The 17,418-nt window shown below is 38.2% G+C and overlaps 1 protein-coding gene across 6 annotated transcripts in view; it reads right to left on the reverse strand.

Moving 5' to 3' along the window:
* The window catches only part of LOC124605474 (alanine--glyoxylate aminotransferase 2, mitochondrial-like), a 151,524-nt gene that overhangs the window by 47,804 nt on the left and 86,302 nt on the right, over positions 1-17,418 (reverse strand). For all 6 annotated transcript variants that reach the window (XM_047137183.1, XM_047137182.1, XM_047137186.1 and 3 more), the window contains 3 exons: positions 13,385-13,573; positions 6,860-7,057; positions 19-111 (listed from right to left, as the gene is read on the reverse strand). In XM_047137183.1, the coding sequence (XP_046993139.1) occupies positions 19-111; positions 6,860-7,057; positions 13,385-13,573 (480 nt within the window). The remainder of the gene's footprint in view (positions 1-18; positions 112-6,859; positions 7,058-13,384; positions 13,574-17,418) is intronic.

Here is a 17,418-nt window from a genome sequence, read left to right on the forward strand (position 1 = left end):
TTGAAAAGTGTTACTTACTTCATCTGCAATGCATACGCCACCATTTATCCTCACCAATTCATAAGCTCTTTTTAAATAACCCTTTGGAAACTGAACTATTCCTCCAAGTCCCTGAAAACAGAAAAGATACTGGATATGTATATCAATTTTATACAAATTCATACAGATACTTCTCACAATAAATCATTATTGCGTGTTAAACATGAAATTTTAGAATTATGAGCTTTATGTTGAAAATTGTATGTGTTCAAAAGAGCAAGATGATGTGTTTATGTTGCGATATTCAGTGTGAAGACCGGTTTTAAGGAGCTCTCTGTGCTAGTCTATCCTGTGCAAGCCTCTTTATTTTTGCACAGCTACTCCAAACTACATCTACTTCAGCCTAATTAGTGTGATCAAATGTCATTCTCCCTCTGCAGTTTTCACTCACCACACTTGTCAGCGTTATCATACTAAATATTCCATAATGTTTCAGGATGTATCCTGTCAACTTTTATTCAAGTTGGGCCATCAATTTCATGTAAGACTACTCCAGGTTCTCAACCAATACTTTCAGAAAAGGCTTTCTTACATTGAAGTTCATATTCTGTACATTAAAATTTACATTCTCTTCTTCAGGAATGTTATTTTCATACTGCAGTTTGTACCACCTGTTATTCTGCTTCCCAAATGGGAAAAGTTATATACTACATTTTAATGTCTCATTTCCTGATCTAATTTCATCAGTATCACCTTATTTAATTCAGAAGCACTTCATTATCTTTGCCTTACCTTTGTTGATGTTCAAGTTATAGCCGTTCAAGTTATAGCCTTTTTTTCAAGATGCTAACCATTTTATTCACCTGGCATTCAAAGTCCTTTGCCATCTGTGACAGAATTATAACTCCTTGCCGACATTAAAATGTTTATCTCTACACTCTGAACTTTAATTCCTTTCCCAAATTTCTCCTATTTCATTTGCTGCTTGCTCAGTGTACAGATTCAATGATTTAAGATATAGGTGCCAATCCTCTCTCATTCCTTATCTATTACTGCCTCCCTTCCATGTCATTTTATAATATGTGGAACTATTTACACTAAACCACAAATTTTATCTTCATTAGGACAGTTTATTATTATTATTATTATTGTTATTGTTAGTATAAATACCATTCACGGTTCTAGCTGATGAAATATATTTTTAGTTCTTGGTATGCATCTCTCCTATTGTCTTTCTGATATTTGGAGGCAGTTTGTGATAGATGTTCCCAATGCAATACAACAATCTTTCTCGGACTCAGGGAAAGGGTAAATAATTTATGAATAACAGTGTTCTCTCTCTCTCTCTCTCTCTCTCTGTCTCTCTCTCTCTCTCTCTCTCTCTCTCATACACACACACACACACACACACACACACACACACACACACACACACACACATTGGCAACATGGCAATATACTAATGATTAGAAGTACACAATGCTATGGATGAAGCTATTTTGTCAGTTATGGGCACACAGACAAGGTGGCGGCCATCCTGCACTATTCAGTTTGGTGTGAAGCTGCCATATGATGTACTCAGAGCTTCTAGATGTGGCACTGAATCAGAGTGCCTGGATACGCTGCAGGGGCAACTGCCATGTGCCTTGTAGGAGCATCCATAAAGCAGCGACACTAGTTGCAAGTGGATCCCAGACAGGTTTGACGGATGACTTCTTAAGTGCATGTGCAGGCCAGGGAATCAATCATACATGTCATTCTTCAAAGGAGGTTTGCACATTCACCACCACAGGTGGCCTTGTGGCCAGGCTTTGTCCTCTTGAAATATCTCATGTGGATCTGCTTGCAGGAGGGACATTGCTTCAGGCTCTAAAACATCTATGATATAGAGGTTGCTGTTAGAGGGTACTCAGTACTTAGAAGACAGGATCATATGTTACAGCCAATGGCACCCCAAATCCTCACGCTTGGCATTTGTCAGCTACGCCACCCAACAATGCAGTCTGCCAGATAGCTGTCACCATGGTAGCATTTACTACATATGCTGCCATCACTGTAGGGCAAGTTAAAGGGGAACTCATCTGAAAACACTAAACTTTGCTTCTCAACACACCAATGACTGTGTTTGTGTGCCCGCAGCAGTCGGAGGTGTTGGTTGTTTCGTGACAATGGAAGATGATGCAATGGCGTAATGCCACCAGTCCAGTCCTCAGCAGCAGGTGTTGAACCATCAACACATACAATTCTACACCCATTGCAATGCTCCAGCATTCAGTCAATGCTATGGATGAAGCTATTTTGTCAGTCATGGGCACACGGACAAGGTGGTGACCATTGTGCACTATCTCTGTTGGTCCATTACGGCCAATGGTCTTCGGCTGGTACTTACTTTTCAATTCAATAAATTTTACCAACACCCATACACTTTAAGATATTCTATTTTATTCTGAAAGCAATCAGCTTCGGCAATTCATTTTGCAGTAGTATGGATCAGCTGCACAATGACTGGAATTCACGATGTCCATTTTTGTGGTGCTATATGATAAATTTATTGATTTGAAAAACTGTATGGGGCCTGAAGATGGCAAAATGAATTGCTGAAAGTGGTTGCTTTCAGAATAAAATAAAATATCTTAAAGTGTATGGTTGCATTACATGGTCCAGTACCCACTAGTCATTGTGTACAATCCCCCAACCTCTCTGTCCACTGATCTCACTCTCAAAACTCTCTCTCTCTCTCTCTCCCTCCCTCACTCTCTCTCTCTCTCTCTCTCTCTCAGAGTGACATGCCCTGTATGAGCTACAATGTCATGGTACGACAAACCCATTTCCTAGTGGCAATCATTTTGCCCCATTTGAACTTAACTCACAATACGCTGATACTGCACCCTTCCAGATTGATGAGGCAAGCCAGAACTTGCTTGCACAGTTCACTTGACAGCTTCGCATGAACTGAGCATGGTGTAATATTGAAATGTCTGGATACACAAAAGGGGGTGTTGTTGGGCCTATGTGCATCCCACCTGAAAACTTAATGAAGTGTTATGATTCCAGAGTTCTAAACATCCCCTATTTTGGAGTGATTCAGGCCATTTCTTCTTTGTATTACTTTGTATTTTTCAAACAGCAGTGAGTATTGTCTTTGCAACTACACTATCCCAGGAATGCGTCTGGAATAGGGTGAGGGGTTTTGGGTGGTGGACTGGGTTGAGGTGGAGTGGGTGGTGAAGTAGGTGACAGGAGGCAGGTAGGGTAGCCCAAGTAGTGAAGGGAAATGTGGCTGAGGACGGGGAGGGAGTGGCAGCAAGGGAACAGTAAGGAATGTGGCATCAGTGAGCTCATGCTATCAGAGGTCGGGGTTGTCGATGGTGTGGTGTAAGTTTAGACTATAAAATGCAGTGGAAGGCATTGGGACAGTGGTAAGTGGTAAAACAGGATGTGGAACAGTAACTATTGGAGATTAACGCCAAAACTGCAGGATCAAAGGGTGTGTTGTAAGGACATGTGTCATTTACATAATTCAGAGAAGGTGGGATCCAGATAGCATAGGCTGTAAAACAGCTACTTAAGTCAATCATGTTGTGCTCAGTAGCATGTACTCCCACTGGGTGGACAACCTGCTCTTAGCCACAGACTGGTGATGGCCATTCATTCACATGGTTGGTGTCATACACATATAAAAGGCCATACAAAAGTTATAGAAGGTGTGGTATACAGCTTTCACAGGTGGTCCTGCCTCTGATATGATAGGATACAGCTCTGACCAGACTGGAATAGAATGTACTGGAAGAGTGAATGGGTCAGGTCTTGCACTTGGGTCTCCACAGGCATATGACACATGTGGCACGGTGTTTGAAGTAGGTGTGGCATAAGGAAATATAAGAATATTTTTTAGCTTGTGTGATCAGTGGGTGTGATCAGTGGAATAACACTTTGGGAGGGGTTGGAAGGACTTTGGGAAGTATGTTCCTCATTTCTGGGCAAAACAATAGTTTGACAAAGCACTGTATAAGGTTGCGGTCAAGTTATCCTGGTCAGAGGTGATACTGGGAGGTCAGTAGAGTGTTCCTTTGGAATTGGTTCATGGGCATGGTTGGAGGACTAGGGGCATGGGTGGATAGGGAACAGGAGATCTGTTTGTGGACTAGATTTGGAGGGTACTGCCTGTCTGTGAAGATCTTCAGCATACTGGTCAAGGGACTGCTCATCATTGTAGAGCCATCATTCACAGGTGACCAGTTTATATAGGATGGCAGCTATGAAAGTGGAGTACTATTTACAATGTTATTGATGGTCTTGAGTTGCATATCAGCTTTCATGAAGCATAAGACAAATTGACAAGATGGCATGCTGGGCTAAGGAGGACCAGGTGAAGTAGATATGATAGGTATTAAGGCTGCGAGAAATGAGAGTAAAGTGACTTGATGTCCCATAAAAATGTTAGCATCTGAGCTGCCATCCAGGTGACCAATGTCTCGCATTGAATTTATTTGTATCTCCCCCTCGAAGGAGTAATAGTTACAAGTAAGTACATGATTTACCAGGTGTACAAGGAATGAGATGATGAATTTGGAGTTGATAGGACTATGTTACAGATAGTGTTCAACATCAATAAGGCCATGGGAATGAATATGAGGAATGTGGGTGTACAGAGACATGGTGTCAACAACGATTACCAATGATCCAGGTGGTAATGAGATTGTTGAGACTTGATGAGTAAAGGGGAGAGTTTCTAGAATGGATGTAGGGATTTGAGTACACACTGGAGGATACACTGGGTTTCTGTATAGGATTACTATGACGGAGCTTATAAGTGGAAGAGTCAAACAGTCTGAAATATAGCAAAGTAGAATATCTCCACTTGCTCTGATAATACAACCAACTATTTCTTTCAGTTGACCCCACTAATCAGTGTTCGTTTCAGAAATGACCAGTGTTTGTTTCAGAAATGACATCTCATTTTACAGTGTTTTTCCTTCTATGTAAGGAACACTACAGTTCTTTAAAAATGTTGTATTTCAGGAAATATTACTATTCAAAAATATCATCATTGTAAGAAAGAAAGGTTGATAAGATTATAGAACATAAACTGTTCAAAGATCCAGTATCACCATTTTGTAGCCCTGATTTTTCAGCGTTTTAAAATACTACTACTAGGAAAGTATGTTGGTTAATGAAATATCTCAAAAACTAGATTTTGTTTCTACAATAACATTGGTGGGCTCTATTGCAAAATGCAGATGAAATGTGCACATCTAAAAATCTGGTCCATAAATTAGATCCTAATATTAATGCCATATAAAGAATGTACAGTCAATGGTTAAACAAATTAACTTCATTGCCAAAAGTGAACTCAATTCGGAGACTGAATTTTAGCACTCTGCAAAAGCTTTCCTTTGCAAGTTCTTGAACAGACAAATTCGACATTATCGCAGCCAGCACCTTTAAACCATTGTCAACATAAGTCACTGAGAAGTAACAGGCACCACTAAGCATTGAGCCTTTTAACATTCAGTCAGTCGGTATTAATCCACAGTCATCTTTTTACTTGCTGCATCCAAACATACCTCAGAATGCCCAACGGTACTGACCAACCCATCCATGTGCTAGTCAAGCCTGACAGCACTTAACTTCAGTGATCTGATGGGAACCAGTGTTACCACTGCAACAAGGCTGTTGGCTTCATCTTTACTTAGTCTTCAATAATTAGTTGCTGGTCGTACAAATACATTAGATTTCAATACATTTATATAGGTACTGAGCCAATTTGGTGAAGATTAGCAAAAAATGTAAACTGCAAGATGTGCATGGGTGTGAAAAGAAAATTACATTGACTGTGACTTAAATAACAGCCATTTCATCCTGTTTATTCTAAATTTTACTTGAACATCTATTTAAGAAGTGAACAACAGAAAAGTTCTGTATGAGGCATAAAGATCAGCAAACGTATTTGGTGAGGAACAAGGTGCAGTATTTACCTTGTTATATAGTGTGCTTGCTGCTCATTTGGATGTGCATCATCATGAGCTGAGACATATACAAAAAAGCACGCAAATTCCAGAGTGAATCTAACGCTGTGCTGACAGCAAGAGCATTGGCCACGAAAGGCAGGGTTCCATATTTGAGTCCCAGTCCAGCACCTAGTTTTAATTTGCCAAGAATTTTCACAGCATGCAAATTCATCATACCTCAGCTAAATCACATGTTATTCCTTTTTGAATTAGTTTGCTGCTGTTATCAGCTGCCGCTTCACGTTCTGTACGGAAGCTATGTAAAGCATTTGCAATCGACATTCAATGTTCTATTAGGTTATGTTCTATTAGGTTATGACAAAGAAATGTAATCTGTTACTAAAACTGTACCACTTCTGTCATATTTCTTTTCATTTTGCTACTACAGCATCTGAACATTTGTGTGCCGAAACATGTAACAGCTAAAGACCGTCCATGTGATCTAGAAGCAAATAATTCTGCAATTTAGCATCCCATACATCTGAATATTATGCATATTTCAATTAATCCAAGCTTATTCTTCTCTCATTTTACTTTTAGTTCAAAACTGACATAATTAAAATGCATATAAATGATTTTCATTTAGTTGGTAAGCTATGACTCTACACTTTACTCATAAGACATTTACTGCATTTATATTTTACAATACATGCCATAGAGTTCTGTCCTTAGCAAGAACAAGACAAAGAACTTTAGTTGTAAAGATATCACACACCAAATCATATTTCACTGCTCACACCCAGTGTGTCGACTGGTGATGTCACTACAAGTATACTATGAAAGTTTTCACAAAGACTCACTGTAATGATAAGTCTCTTTATGTGTCTGTATGATAATTGCCAAAGTACTGTTTCAATTAAGTTTCTTACTTGTACAGCTTCAGCAAATAATCCAGCCACCTGTCCTCTTGGCAAAGAGTATTTGAAAATAGCTTCAAGCTGGTCATAATACAAATCACTTGCTTGGCACTTGTTTGGCTGGCAATCACAAGTCCGTGTTGTTTGTGCTGGAGAATCCCGACACTGAGCACCACCCCATATCCCTTGATACACATCAGGATTCATTGCCTGCAATAAATAACCATTTAAATTTTATCTGCAACACTGAATAATCAACCAGTAAGGAATTTAGACAAACTGTTTCTAATCAAGAAATAACTGATAGCACATAGACAGAGTGCAACACAAAAACATTAACAGTATTAATGTCTGGAAAAACCACACGTACCTTTTCAAGAATTTACATTTACATCTGTATCTACATCGATACTCCGCAATCCACCTTACAGCAGTGGGGAGGATGCCCCATACCACTACTAATCATTTCCTTTCCTGTCCCACTCACAATTACAATGAGGCAAAAATGACTGTCTATATGCCTCCTTATGAGCCCTAATTTCTCATATATTATCTTCAAAATCCTTACACACAATATATGTTGGAGACAACAGAATCGTTCTGCAGTCAGTTTCAAATGCCAGTTCTCTAAACTTTCTCAATAGTATTTCTCAAAATAAAGCCACCTTCTCTCCAGGGATGCCCATTTGAGCTCCCAAAGTAACTCTGTAACACCTGCATGTTGTTCAAACCTACCAGTAACAAATCTGGCAGCACATCTCCAAATTACTCCATCTTCCTTCTGACCTGGTACGGATCCCACACACTCAGACAGTACTCGAAAACAGGTCGCACTAACATCCTATATGCTATCTTCTTTACAAATGAACCACACTCTCCTAGAATTCTCCTAATGAACCAAAGTCAACCATTTGCCTTTCCTACCACAATCCTCAAATGGCTCTGAGCACTATGGGACCCAACTGCTGAGGTCACCAGTCCCACAATCCTCATATACTCGTTTCATTTTCTATCACTTTACAACACTATGCCCAGATATTTAAATGATGTGAGTGTGTCAGACCCGCCAGGATTGCCGAGAGTGCTAATGCACTGCTTCCTGGAGTCGTGTAGGCATGCCGGCCCCAGATCGCATCTGCCCTGCAAATTAATGATGAGGGCCGGTATCCTGGCCAGCCTGGATGTGGTCTTTAGGCGGTTTTCCACATCCTGCTAGGTGAATACCGGGCTGGTCCCCACATTTCGCCTCAGTTATGCAATTCGCAGACATTTGAAAATGTTCGCGCTATTACATGGCTTACACTAGACGCAGACAGCTGGGGTACACAAGTTCTGTCCTGGGGGGTTCGGGGTGGCAGCAGGAAGGGCATCCGGCCACCCTCTGCAATCAACGCTGCTAAATCTACAGTAACGTGACAGACACCGCGTTGCAGCGGGACAAAGGCCCCAAGGAAATGATGATGACTGTGTCAAGCTGGACACTACTAACGTGGTATCCAAACATTATGGGTTTGTTTTTCCTACTTATCCAGAATTATGGACAGCTAATGAGTAAATTCATGACAGATCTACTTCATGAAATTTATTGCTATAGAAGGAAGGAAGGCTAACAGTTTAATCCACTGCTGATGTTGAGATCACTACTAATAGGGCAGTCCTCCAATTTGAAAATATGGGGTAGAACCTATGCTATTATCTTGTTAAAGGAGTCAATCTGGTACTCCTTTGAAGTGATTTAGAGATATTGCAGAAATGTATACAGCCACATGGGAGAATATAGCCTACTCCAGAATGTAAATCCACTATCATATCAGCACCACACAGTTTGCCCAATTATTTGACTGTAGATAAATTTAAATAAGACCTATTAAAGGAATTATTAACCCAAACCCTCCTGCATTCTACCCATATAAATTCCATCATCCACATCATGATTTAATGGTTTCTAACTTTTCATCTTCAGTAGCTTATTTTTCAATTATTATTTTTTAAAAATGCTTCAAGAGTTTTTTTAAGTATGAAACACAAACTGAATGTTTCTTTAATTTAAGAGCCACATTATTTTTTGCTGATATTAATAATTTAACATAAAACACCTGCAGCTTCCCAGTCATAAATCAGTAGATTGCTGACATATCAATGTTATTTCCAACTCTGTTGCTTCAAAGCTAAACTTATTTGCAGACTACAAATTCTCTAAAATCTGTTGCATTAGGTGTAGGTGTAAAACCTATTAGTGACAAGTGCAAATTTATGCCAGACCCAGATTTGAACCCAGATCCTGTTTGTTGTGAGCATTTGCCTTAACCACTTTGGCTATCTGTGCACCAACACAAACTTCATAGTCACGTTATTACAGCCTTGTGCCATACGTGTAATCTGTTGTATTCATCACTATGGCATAAGGATATAAACAATGTGACATATGGAGGTTTGGGTCGGACCAGGGAGCACACAAGCACACATGAATAACCAAATTGGTTCTGGCAACCACTTGCAGTAAGTGGGAAATCCATGTTCAAGTCCCAATCTGGCACAATTTTCCATATGTCACATTTAGCTTGTTATTTACTGTCTGAAACTGCATTAGATTTGTTTTAGAAAGGTTTAATGATAAGACTATTTGTCAAAAGCCATTTGCATACTTGGCATGTTTTTGTTTCACTTGTAATCCACACTGAAGATTTCACACTCTTGATCATGATACTTGCATCCAGAAAACATTACTATATTTGCCTATATTAGGTCATCAAAATACACTAAGAAGACAGTGGTCCAAGGACAAAGGCTTGGGAAGCACTGTACTTAACAGTACACCACTTTGATTGTATTGATTCACCTATACCTGTTCCGGCAACTCTGTTTCCTGTTATGTAAGATTTTTGCCAAGCTAGCGGAAAGTCTTTGATGCCATAGTGTGGGAGTTTTTGTTAGATACTATTGTGTTACATTTTACACAATGAAAAGCTTTAGTGAGATCACAAAATGTCCTCACAGGATACCTTATACAGTTCAGTTCACCTAGAATTCCTTTTGTGAGACTGAATGTTGCTGCCTCTGGGGAGAACCCTTCACAAAAGCCAAACAGAGTGTGTCAGTAATCCTATTTTGCATTAGGTGTTCATATAGCCTGTTGTACACTACCCTCTCAAATATCTTTGAAAGAAATGGGAGAAGAGAGGAGAGGCTAATAGTTAGATACTACATGTCTCTCACTGCCTTTGTGTACTGGCATCACTTTAGCACGTTGTGATTTATAGAGAAATAGCCCACTCTTCATAAACTGGTTATGTAAATAGCAAAATATGATCCTGATTAAGTGACCACATGCCTTTAGTGTCCTGTTTGATAGACTGTCATACCAGAAAAGTTGGTGCTTCTTAGGGACCTGATGATTTTTATAATTTCATTATGTGCTGTGAACTTTAAGTGTAGTGTAATTGTTGGTGCATGTTGGGTAAGATTAAGTAGCTTTATGGCTTCTGAGGGTGGGTGAATGTTTTTGTTCCTATATTTTTGGCCACAGAGAAAAAAAAATTATTGATTTCAGAGGCTGCCCTTTTCAGGTTATTCTGGTCCATTCCATTTTCTATGAACTGAGGTATCCCTGATTATCCTAATTTTTAGTTCCTATTTATTTCAGATTTTATGATTTTTCATATGGTTTTTGTTTTATTTTTTGACCTATGAATTTGCTGCACATAATACATGTTTTTGGCCTTCCTAATTACACAGAATCATATTTTAGAATTTCTTACAGTGTATTTTGACTCCTTTGTGTGTACTATTCCTCTGTTCTTGTTTAATTTACTTATTTCAATTCAGTTGGACCCTGTATCAATGAAATGTGGTAACAGAACATACTGGTTCATGTCCAGAACTTCTGAAAAGTTATTAGCAAAATGACAGTATAAGTTATTTCAAATAAAATAACAACAACAATAACAACAACATTACAAACATTCAGCACACGAATTAGCTTCATTTCACAAATATTTCAGCATACATGGTCATCAGCTAACTTCAGCTAGTTATGCCTCTTATATAAAGGTTTTATAACATCATAAATGATAATTTCAAAATTTTAATTCTGTATGTATGTAATCACAGTAACAATGGACACTAAGATGCTAACTGTGAATTCTTTGAAATCAGCTGTATTAGATATAGATGTGCCACCTATTAGTGACATATGAAAATTTGCGCTGGACTTGGACTTGAACCTTGATGTCCCACTTATCACTAGCAATCACCTTAACCACTCTGGCTATCCGTACATGCTCCCTGACCAATCCAAATCTCCATATGTCACACTGTCATCCTCCCTAGGCCTTAGTGATAAATATAGCGGACTACTTGTATGGCACAAGGATGTAGATAATGTGACTATGAGGTCTGAGTTGGTCTGGGGAACATGCACAGATAGCCAATGTGGTTAAGGCAACCGCTCGCAATAAGCAAGAAATTCAGGTCTAAATCCTGTTCTAGTACAAATTTTCAAATGTCACTAATTGGTGGTACATTTATACCTAATACAGTAGATTTCAAAGTATTCACTATCAGTGAATAATTTTTGAATAGAACCAATAGTGTTGGAAGCAAGAATGATACATCAGTAATCTACTGATTTATGACTGTAAAGCTGTAGGCTTTTTGTATTAAATTATTAATATTAGCAAAAAATTATGTGGCTCTTAAATTAAAGAAAGATTCAGTTTGTGTTTCATACTCAACAATTTGTATGTAAATATGAAGTGTGTGGAGGCGAATTACAGCTCCTTCTTTCCTTAGTACTAGTACAAAACTTTGCATATATGTCAGTTGATGGTTTTTGCTGGTTTCTTGTCACAACTGTGAAGGAAATTTAAAATCAGAACGCTAATTATTGATGGCCAACATAACCTGAAGAAAGGCAAGAATTTTTACTCTGGTTATCAGGGACCAGAGACATTTATGTCTGTGATTGTTTTGCATTTCAGAACTTGCTATATATAAGATAGTTTCTGATGTCTGCATTGCACAGCACTTCAAGGATTTTATTAAAGTTCACATAAGGAAGATAATGCCAATAAAACATGAGTAATTATATGTGAAATATACATAGGACCTGCCTGGTATCCTATACTATGAAATATGCTATACAGTTTGTTAGAGGGCAATGGCATGATCCTGGGTGAACCATTTTTATTTATCATCATGAATGTCTAACAGTAATAAATCAACCACATAATTATAAATATCATGAATTTAAGCAATGAGAGTGATCAAGTGTTTTGCATTTCCCAATTTTAATCAGCCTAATAGCTACACATTCACACAGTTTTATTTTCAAGGAAATTTATTGCGCTTTTCTGTTTAGTGGAAAGGATTACAAAATTTATGCTTACCACTCCATTCCCATTTGATGCAAGCATCTAATGAACTATTATTTTGCTCTTGTCCTCAGTAGGATATTTGAATGCTATGCTAATTTTCTACTAATCATATTTCTTTTCCTTCTGTATTTTTGCTTTGGAACTCTTGGGTTCCAGAAGACATATTACATCTACATTCTTCTATAGGCCACATTACATTCTCTTCACATTACACTCTCTTTGGACTACTACAGCATTCACACAAAGCATGTCAACAACAACAAAAGTAGACGAGATAGCAGAGAAAAGTTTTCTGTACATTGTACTGCTAGCACCAAAATGCAGAGGATGTGAACTTGCTTTGATGGTTCACTAAAAGACTGATGAATGGAACATGGGCAAACACAAGCGAATGAGAATTGGACACAACTGAAAGCTGTTAGCTCATGTGCACCTACTGTTTACACTAGAGAGAATTCTTGTTTGATATTGCTCATTCGCCTCAGTGTAAGGAAAATTAAGTGAGCACATTCATCTTCCCTCTAAAAACTTTCTGATATCATCAAGTACATAATTCTTTTGAGCTTTGAAGTCATAAAAAAGTAAGCAACTCTAGGTCCCTTATATCAAATGCGACTTTTGCAACTTGTAGCTAGTTTTCATGTTTCTTGTAACAAAATTATAGTCTAACAATGAAAACACTTTCCTGTCCTTTTGGCTCAAGAAATATGACTCACCTTTCTCAGAGTTCAGTAATTGTTTTGTCTTCTGGATTTGGACTTTAGAAATTCATGCCAAATTTTACAAATGAGAGACAAATTTTTTTTTGTTTACTGTAAAGTGTCTTAATGTCAAAGGTTTTTAACAATTTGCTTAAAAATATTAACAATATCATTAATTAAAGTAATGTATTATCATAGAAACACTGTGTTACACACTCAGATTTCCCTGACAATGTTCTCAAGGCACATGTAAACTCAAGTTAACCTAAATACAGTATCAGTGTTGGTATTCTGTTATCTACTCCTCTGGTAAATTATTGTCACAAACACTAAGTTATCTTTCAGGACTTACAAGACACCAGTTATTGAAAATATTTCTGTTTGAAGTTTGTGGGAGCTGATTTAATTGAAAAGAAGGTTTGTAAAATTATCATGCTTCTTTTAAATACAGTATTACTCACATGATGAATTCCTTGAGCAATAGGAACATTTATCCTCCATGTGGACAGTGCAGTAAGGCCCATGGTGTATGTACTCATTCCATGATATGCATTGCGAAATGAAATAATGTCAAAGTGTTTGGTATGAAGTCGAGCCATAATGAGTGCCAGATCATTAGCTTCAGAATCTGTATTCACAAAATACGCAAACTGCAACAACAAAGATATATATTTATGTTATTTTTTAATGGAAAGTACAGTTCACAAAAAACTGGAATGTAAGAAAGAAGGGTGACTAGCATGAACTTCTCTTAATCATTGCAATAATGAGAAATGAAAGCTTTTATAACCTAACTTGCTTATACGTGAGAGCAGCTAACACGTGACAAGCAGCTCAAACAATAATTCTCAATTATTGACAGTAATAACTAACAGTTAAAAGAAGAGCATAAGATACAATCATAAAATAATCTTTACAATTTTTTTGAATACCTGTACCACAGAATGGCAATCAAGTTTGCACAATGGATTAATTACTATTGATCTGGTACACAGATAATTACATTTTTATTTGATTTGTCACACTTTTTAGATGAAAGCAACAACCAATCTGACCTGTACTTCAGAGATAGTTAATATGTGAAGCTATATGGAACTAATTAACATATCTGCGATATGGATGGCATACACATTGCTCTTGCACTTAAATTAAGCTGATTTGGCAGCAGAAAGATAAACTGCAACTTGCAACAGGGTTAAAACAATAATAAATCCAGAATGAGTGAGATAATTTTCACAGTCCACACCTTTTCCTCTTAATAACCAAGTAGAAACATTTTACATAGTCAATATACTGGGGTTTAGAGTCATAATGACATATTTACAAATTTCGGCATTTTGACATATCTGCTTCACCAGTGTCTTAATGTTAAATCTTGGAATGAATGTAAACACACCAAGTACCATGAGGTATCTCAATTATCAGTAACTCAAACTTAGGTGGTAACAGAGTGTTTCCACTTGGGCAAAACTTCTTTTCCCTTTATCGCAAAACAAGCATTTTATAGATACATTATTATGTCTCCAAACTCCAATATAGTGGTGACATTAACACAAACTGCCACTAGCACAGAAAATTCTGTAGCCCAAGCTTCAAATAAAGTGGCATGGTTGTGATTATATTATTTATTGCAGCCATTAAGTGCACTATAATTGATACATGTTGTCTCATCAAATATGGATCTTGTCATTTTGATTGTGAAATGACATTTACATAAGGCACACTATAATGTAGAGTATGTAGAAGGTGTTTGAAATTCCTATTTTAGGCTTCTAAGGGTTGTAGAGGGGTCTTTGTAGACAAAAGTTCTGATGTAGAATGCGTGTCTGGAAATTTACCATTTGGATGTAAAGTATGCTTCAAAGGTTGGGTCGCTTGCATATCTTCCACTTCACGGTACACCCAAACTGGGAAGAGGGCACCGTTATCGGTCCCTATCCTAATTGTGACACAACATACCACTTCTGTCAGACTACAACAATGGCTGTGAGAAACTCGTATATTCACAACTAGGAGGTTGATTATGGTTCTCCATAGATGTGCCACACACTCGGCTTCGAAGAGGTTGTCCTGTGTCATGCAGAAGAGAAGCTGACTAGTGAGTACTTGAAACACTGGCTATGACTGTCCATGCCATGTGTCCTGTAGAGCACACAGGATAAAGTTCATTGTCTCCACTGAGTGTGCAGCATGAAGCGTGAGATTTGAAAGTCACCCAATCTTCAAACTTATTCTAGATCTGAACAGTATATTTCCTGACATGGGTTTGTTATCAAAATTATCTGCCAAGTCCCCACTACAACTCTTAGAAGCCTGTAATAGGAATTGTGAAACACCCTGTATACAACAGATCAGATTGTGCTTTCTTTGCAGCACTGCAGACAACACCACTGCCAGTTCTGCCCACCATCCACAAGTGTCCTATGACCTAGTGAAGTGGCATAAGGATGATGCAAACCAAAGTTGTCCTTATATTTAAGTTGTCAACGAGATACCTACTGTGCATCTGGACTACCCCTTATTAACTAACTACATAACTGTTTTTGTTTTTCGATGTTTGGTTTTCCATTGTCTTTATCTGGAAATCAACAGGAATTTGTTTTGCCATTACCTTTGTCACCTGCAAATTAATACTGTATCCCAAGAATTTGGTGATAATACAAAATTAATGTATTTCATACATGTTTATAGATCAAAATGGATTACACATAGAACAATGGCAATAGCAAATGAATTTGTTCTATCAGCTGCTGTGCAGGCACTCTCTGGGCCAGTTAGCCCACAAAAGCTGGCTGTAGCCCGTCACAAATCTTTTGCTTTACAATTTCATGAAGCAGTGAAATGAAATGTCATGCGGCTAGGACACCCCGTCGGGTAGACCTGTCACCTGGTGCAAGTCTTTCGAGCTGACACCACTTCAGCGACTTGCGTGTTGATTGAGATGATATGATGATGATGAAGACAACACAACATCCAGTCCCTGAGTGGAGAAAATCTCTAACCCAGCCGGGAATCGAAACTGGGCCCCTTAGCATGGCATTCCATCGCATTAACAACTAAGCTATCCAGGCAGACCATGAAGCAGTGGAAGAATGGGACTTGTAGGGATGTCTATAAGGATACATATGACTGGTGACTGAGGAGTGGTATATGTGTGGATGAAGCAAAGGCTTCAGTGTGATCCGTGTCATGGTAAAATGTGTCGTTATATTGCACTTCCTGTGAAGTGTATTCCAAAACTAAACTCTTTTTGGTCATGAAAAAATAAGCTCATGAGAAAAGGTTTTTATTGACAGGAATATTTTACTACATATCTGCTTTGCTTTTCCACACAATTGCCGTTCACCTCTACACATTTTCTGTAATGCTGCTCCAGCTTCTTTAACCCCTCTGCATAGAAGTCTGCTGCCTAGGAATTGAACCAGTTGGTAACACTGGTCTTGATTTTGTTGTCATTTTGAAATCATTGTTCATCTAGTTACTTTTTTGAATGTAAGAAGAAGAAATAGTCACTTGGTGCAAGGTTGGGACTGCCATAGCAATGTGGGAAACCAAATCATGTCCATCTTGTCTAAGGTGCTCCAAAAACTGTCATGCACGGCACATTCTTTGCTCTTTTAGCTGATCAGAGAGAAATTTTGGAACCTAACTCGGACACAGTTTGTGATATCGAAGAATTTTTGGAACATATCTCACACACACTTTGTGATATCCAAGCTGTTCATTAAAAATCCTGTAAATTGAGGTTCAGCCACTGAACACTTCAAAGGTTTTGGTTCACATGATCAACGATGTCTCAGTCTGAATACATGGCCTGCTATTCCATTGTATATTGTGAACATTTGTGTGGCCATTCTGAAATTCTCGACACCATTTTTGAACTTGTTTGTCACTCATTATTTCATGTCCATTCACTAGGCATAACCCACTATTGATTTCACTAACTGAAGATCCTTTTGTCAGCAGAAATCTTAAACACACCATGCACATCGCAAATGGTGGAGTCTATTACTGTCTTGGCCATTGTGATCTGATCTCACCAATGATCAAATGACTACTGAATCAAACCAACACTGCAGTGGTTTCCTAAAGAGCCAGAGGACAGTGCTGCATTTGTGAAACTTCAGTCAGGCCTAGCATCAGTTAAATATTGGTCACTGGACCTTAGTTTTGGAATGCACCTCATAAATCATTTATACGATCAACTGCTCCAACTGCAATAGTGGGACATTTCCTGTCAACCACAAAGCACATCATGCGGGTTTTTATAACAATCATCTCATTGTGCATTAAAAATGCGGCCATCCTTTGTTGTAACTACAGCTCTTCCAGCTGTATGGAAGATCACATCTGGGATTAAAGTGAGTGAAGTGTACTGACATCACAATCATTGTGAGAACAACCAACCCGTGGTACACAATGAGTGTACCATTGAATGAAATGTTACCAGCCAACACAATGGCTGCTACACTACAACAATGGCATGCGACACAAA

This window comes from Schistocerca americana, chromosome 3, assembly GCF_021461395.2.
Source record: "Schistocerca americana isolate TAMUIC-IGC-003095 chromosome 3, iqSchAmer2.1, whole genome shotgun sequence".
Lineage (NCBI taxonomy): Eukaryota > Metazoa > Arthropoda > Insecta > Orthoptera > Acrididae > Schistocerca > Schistocerca americana.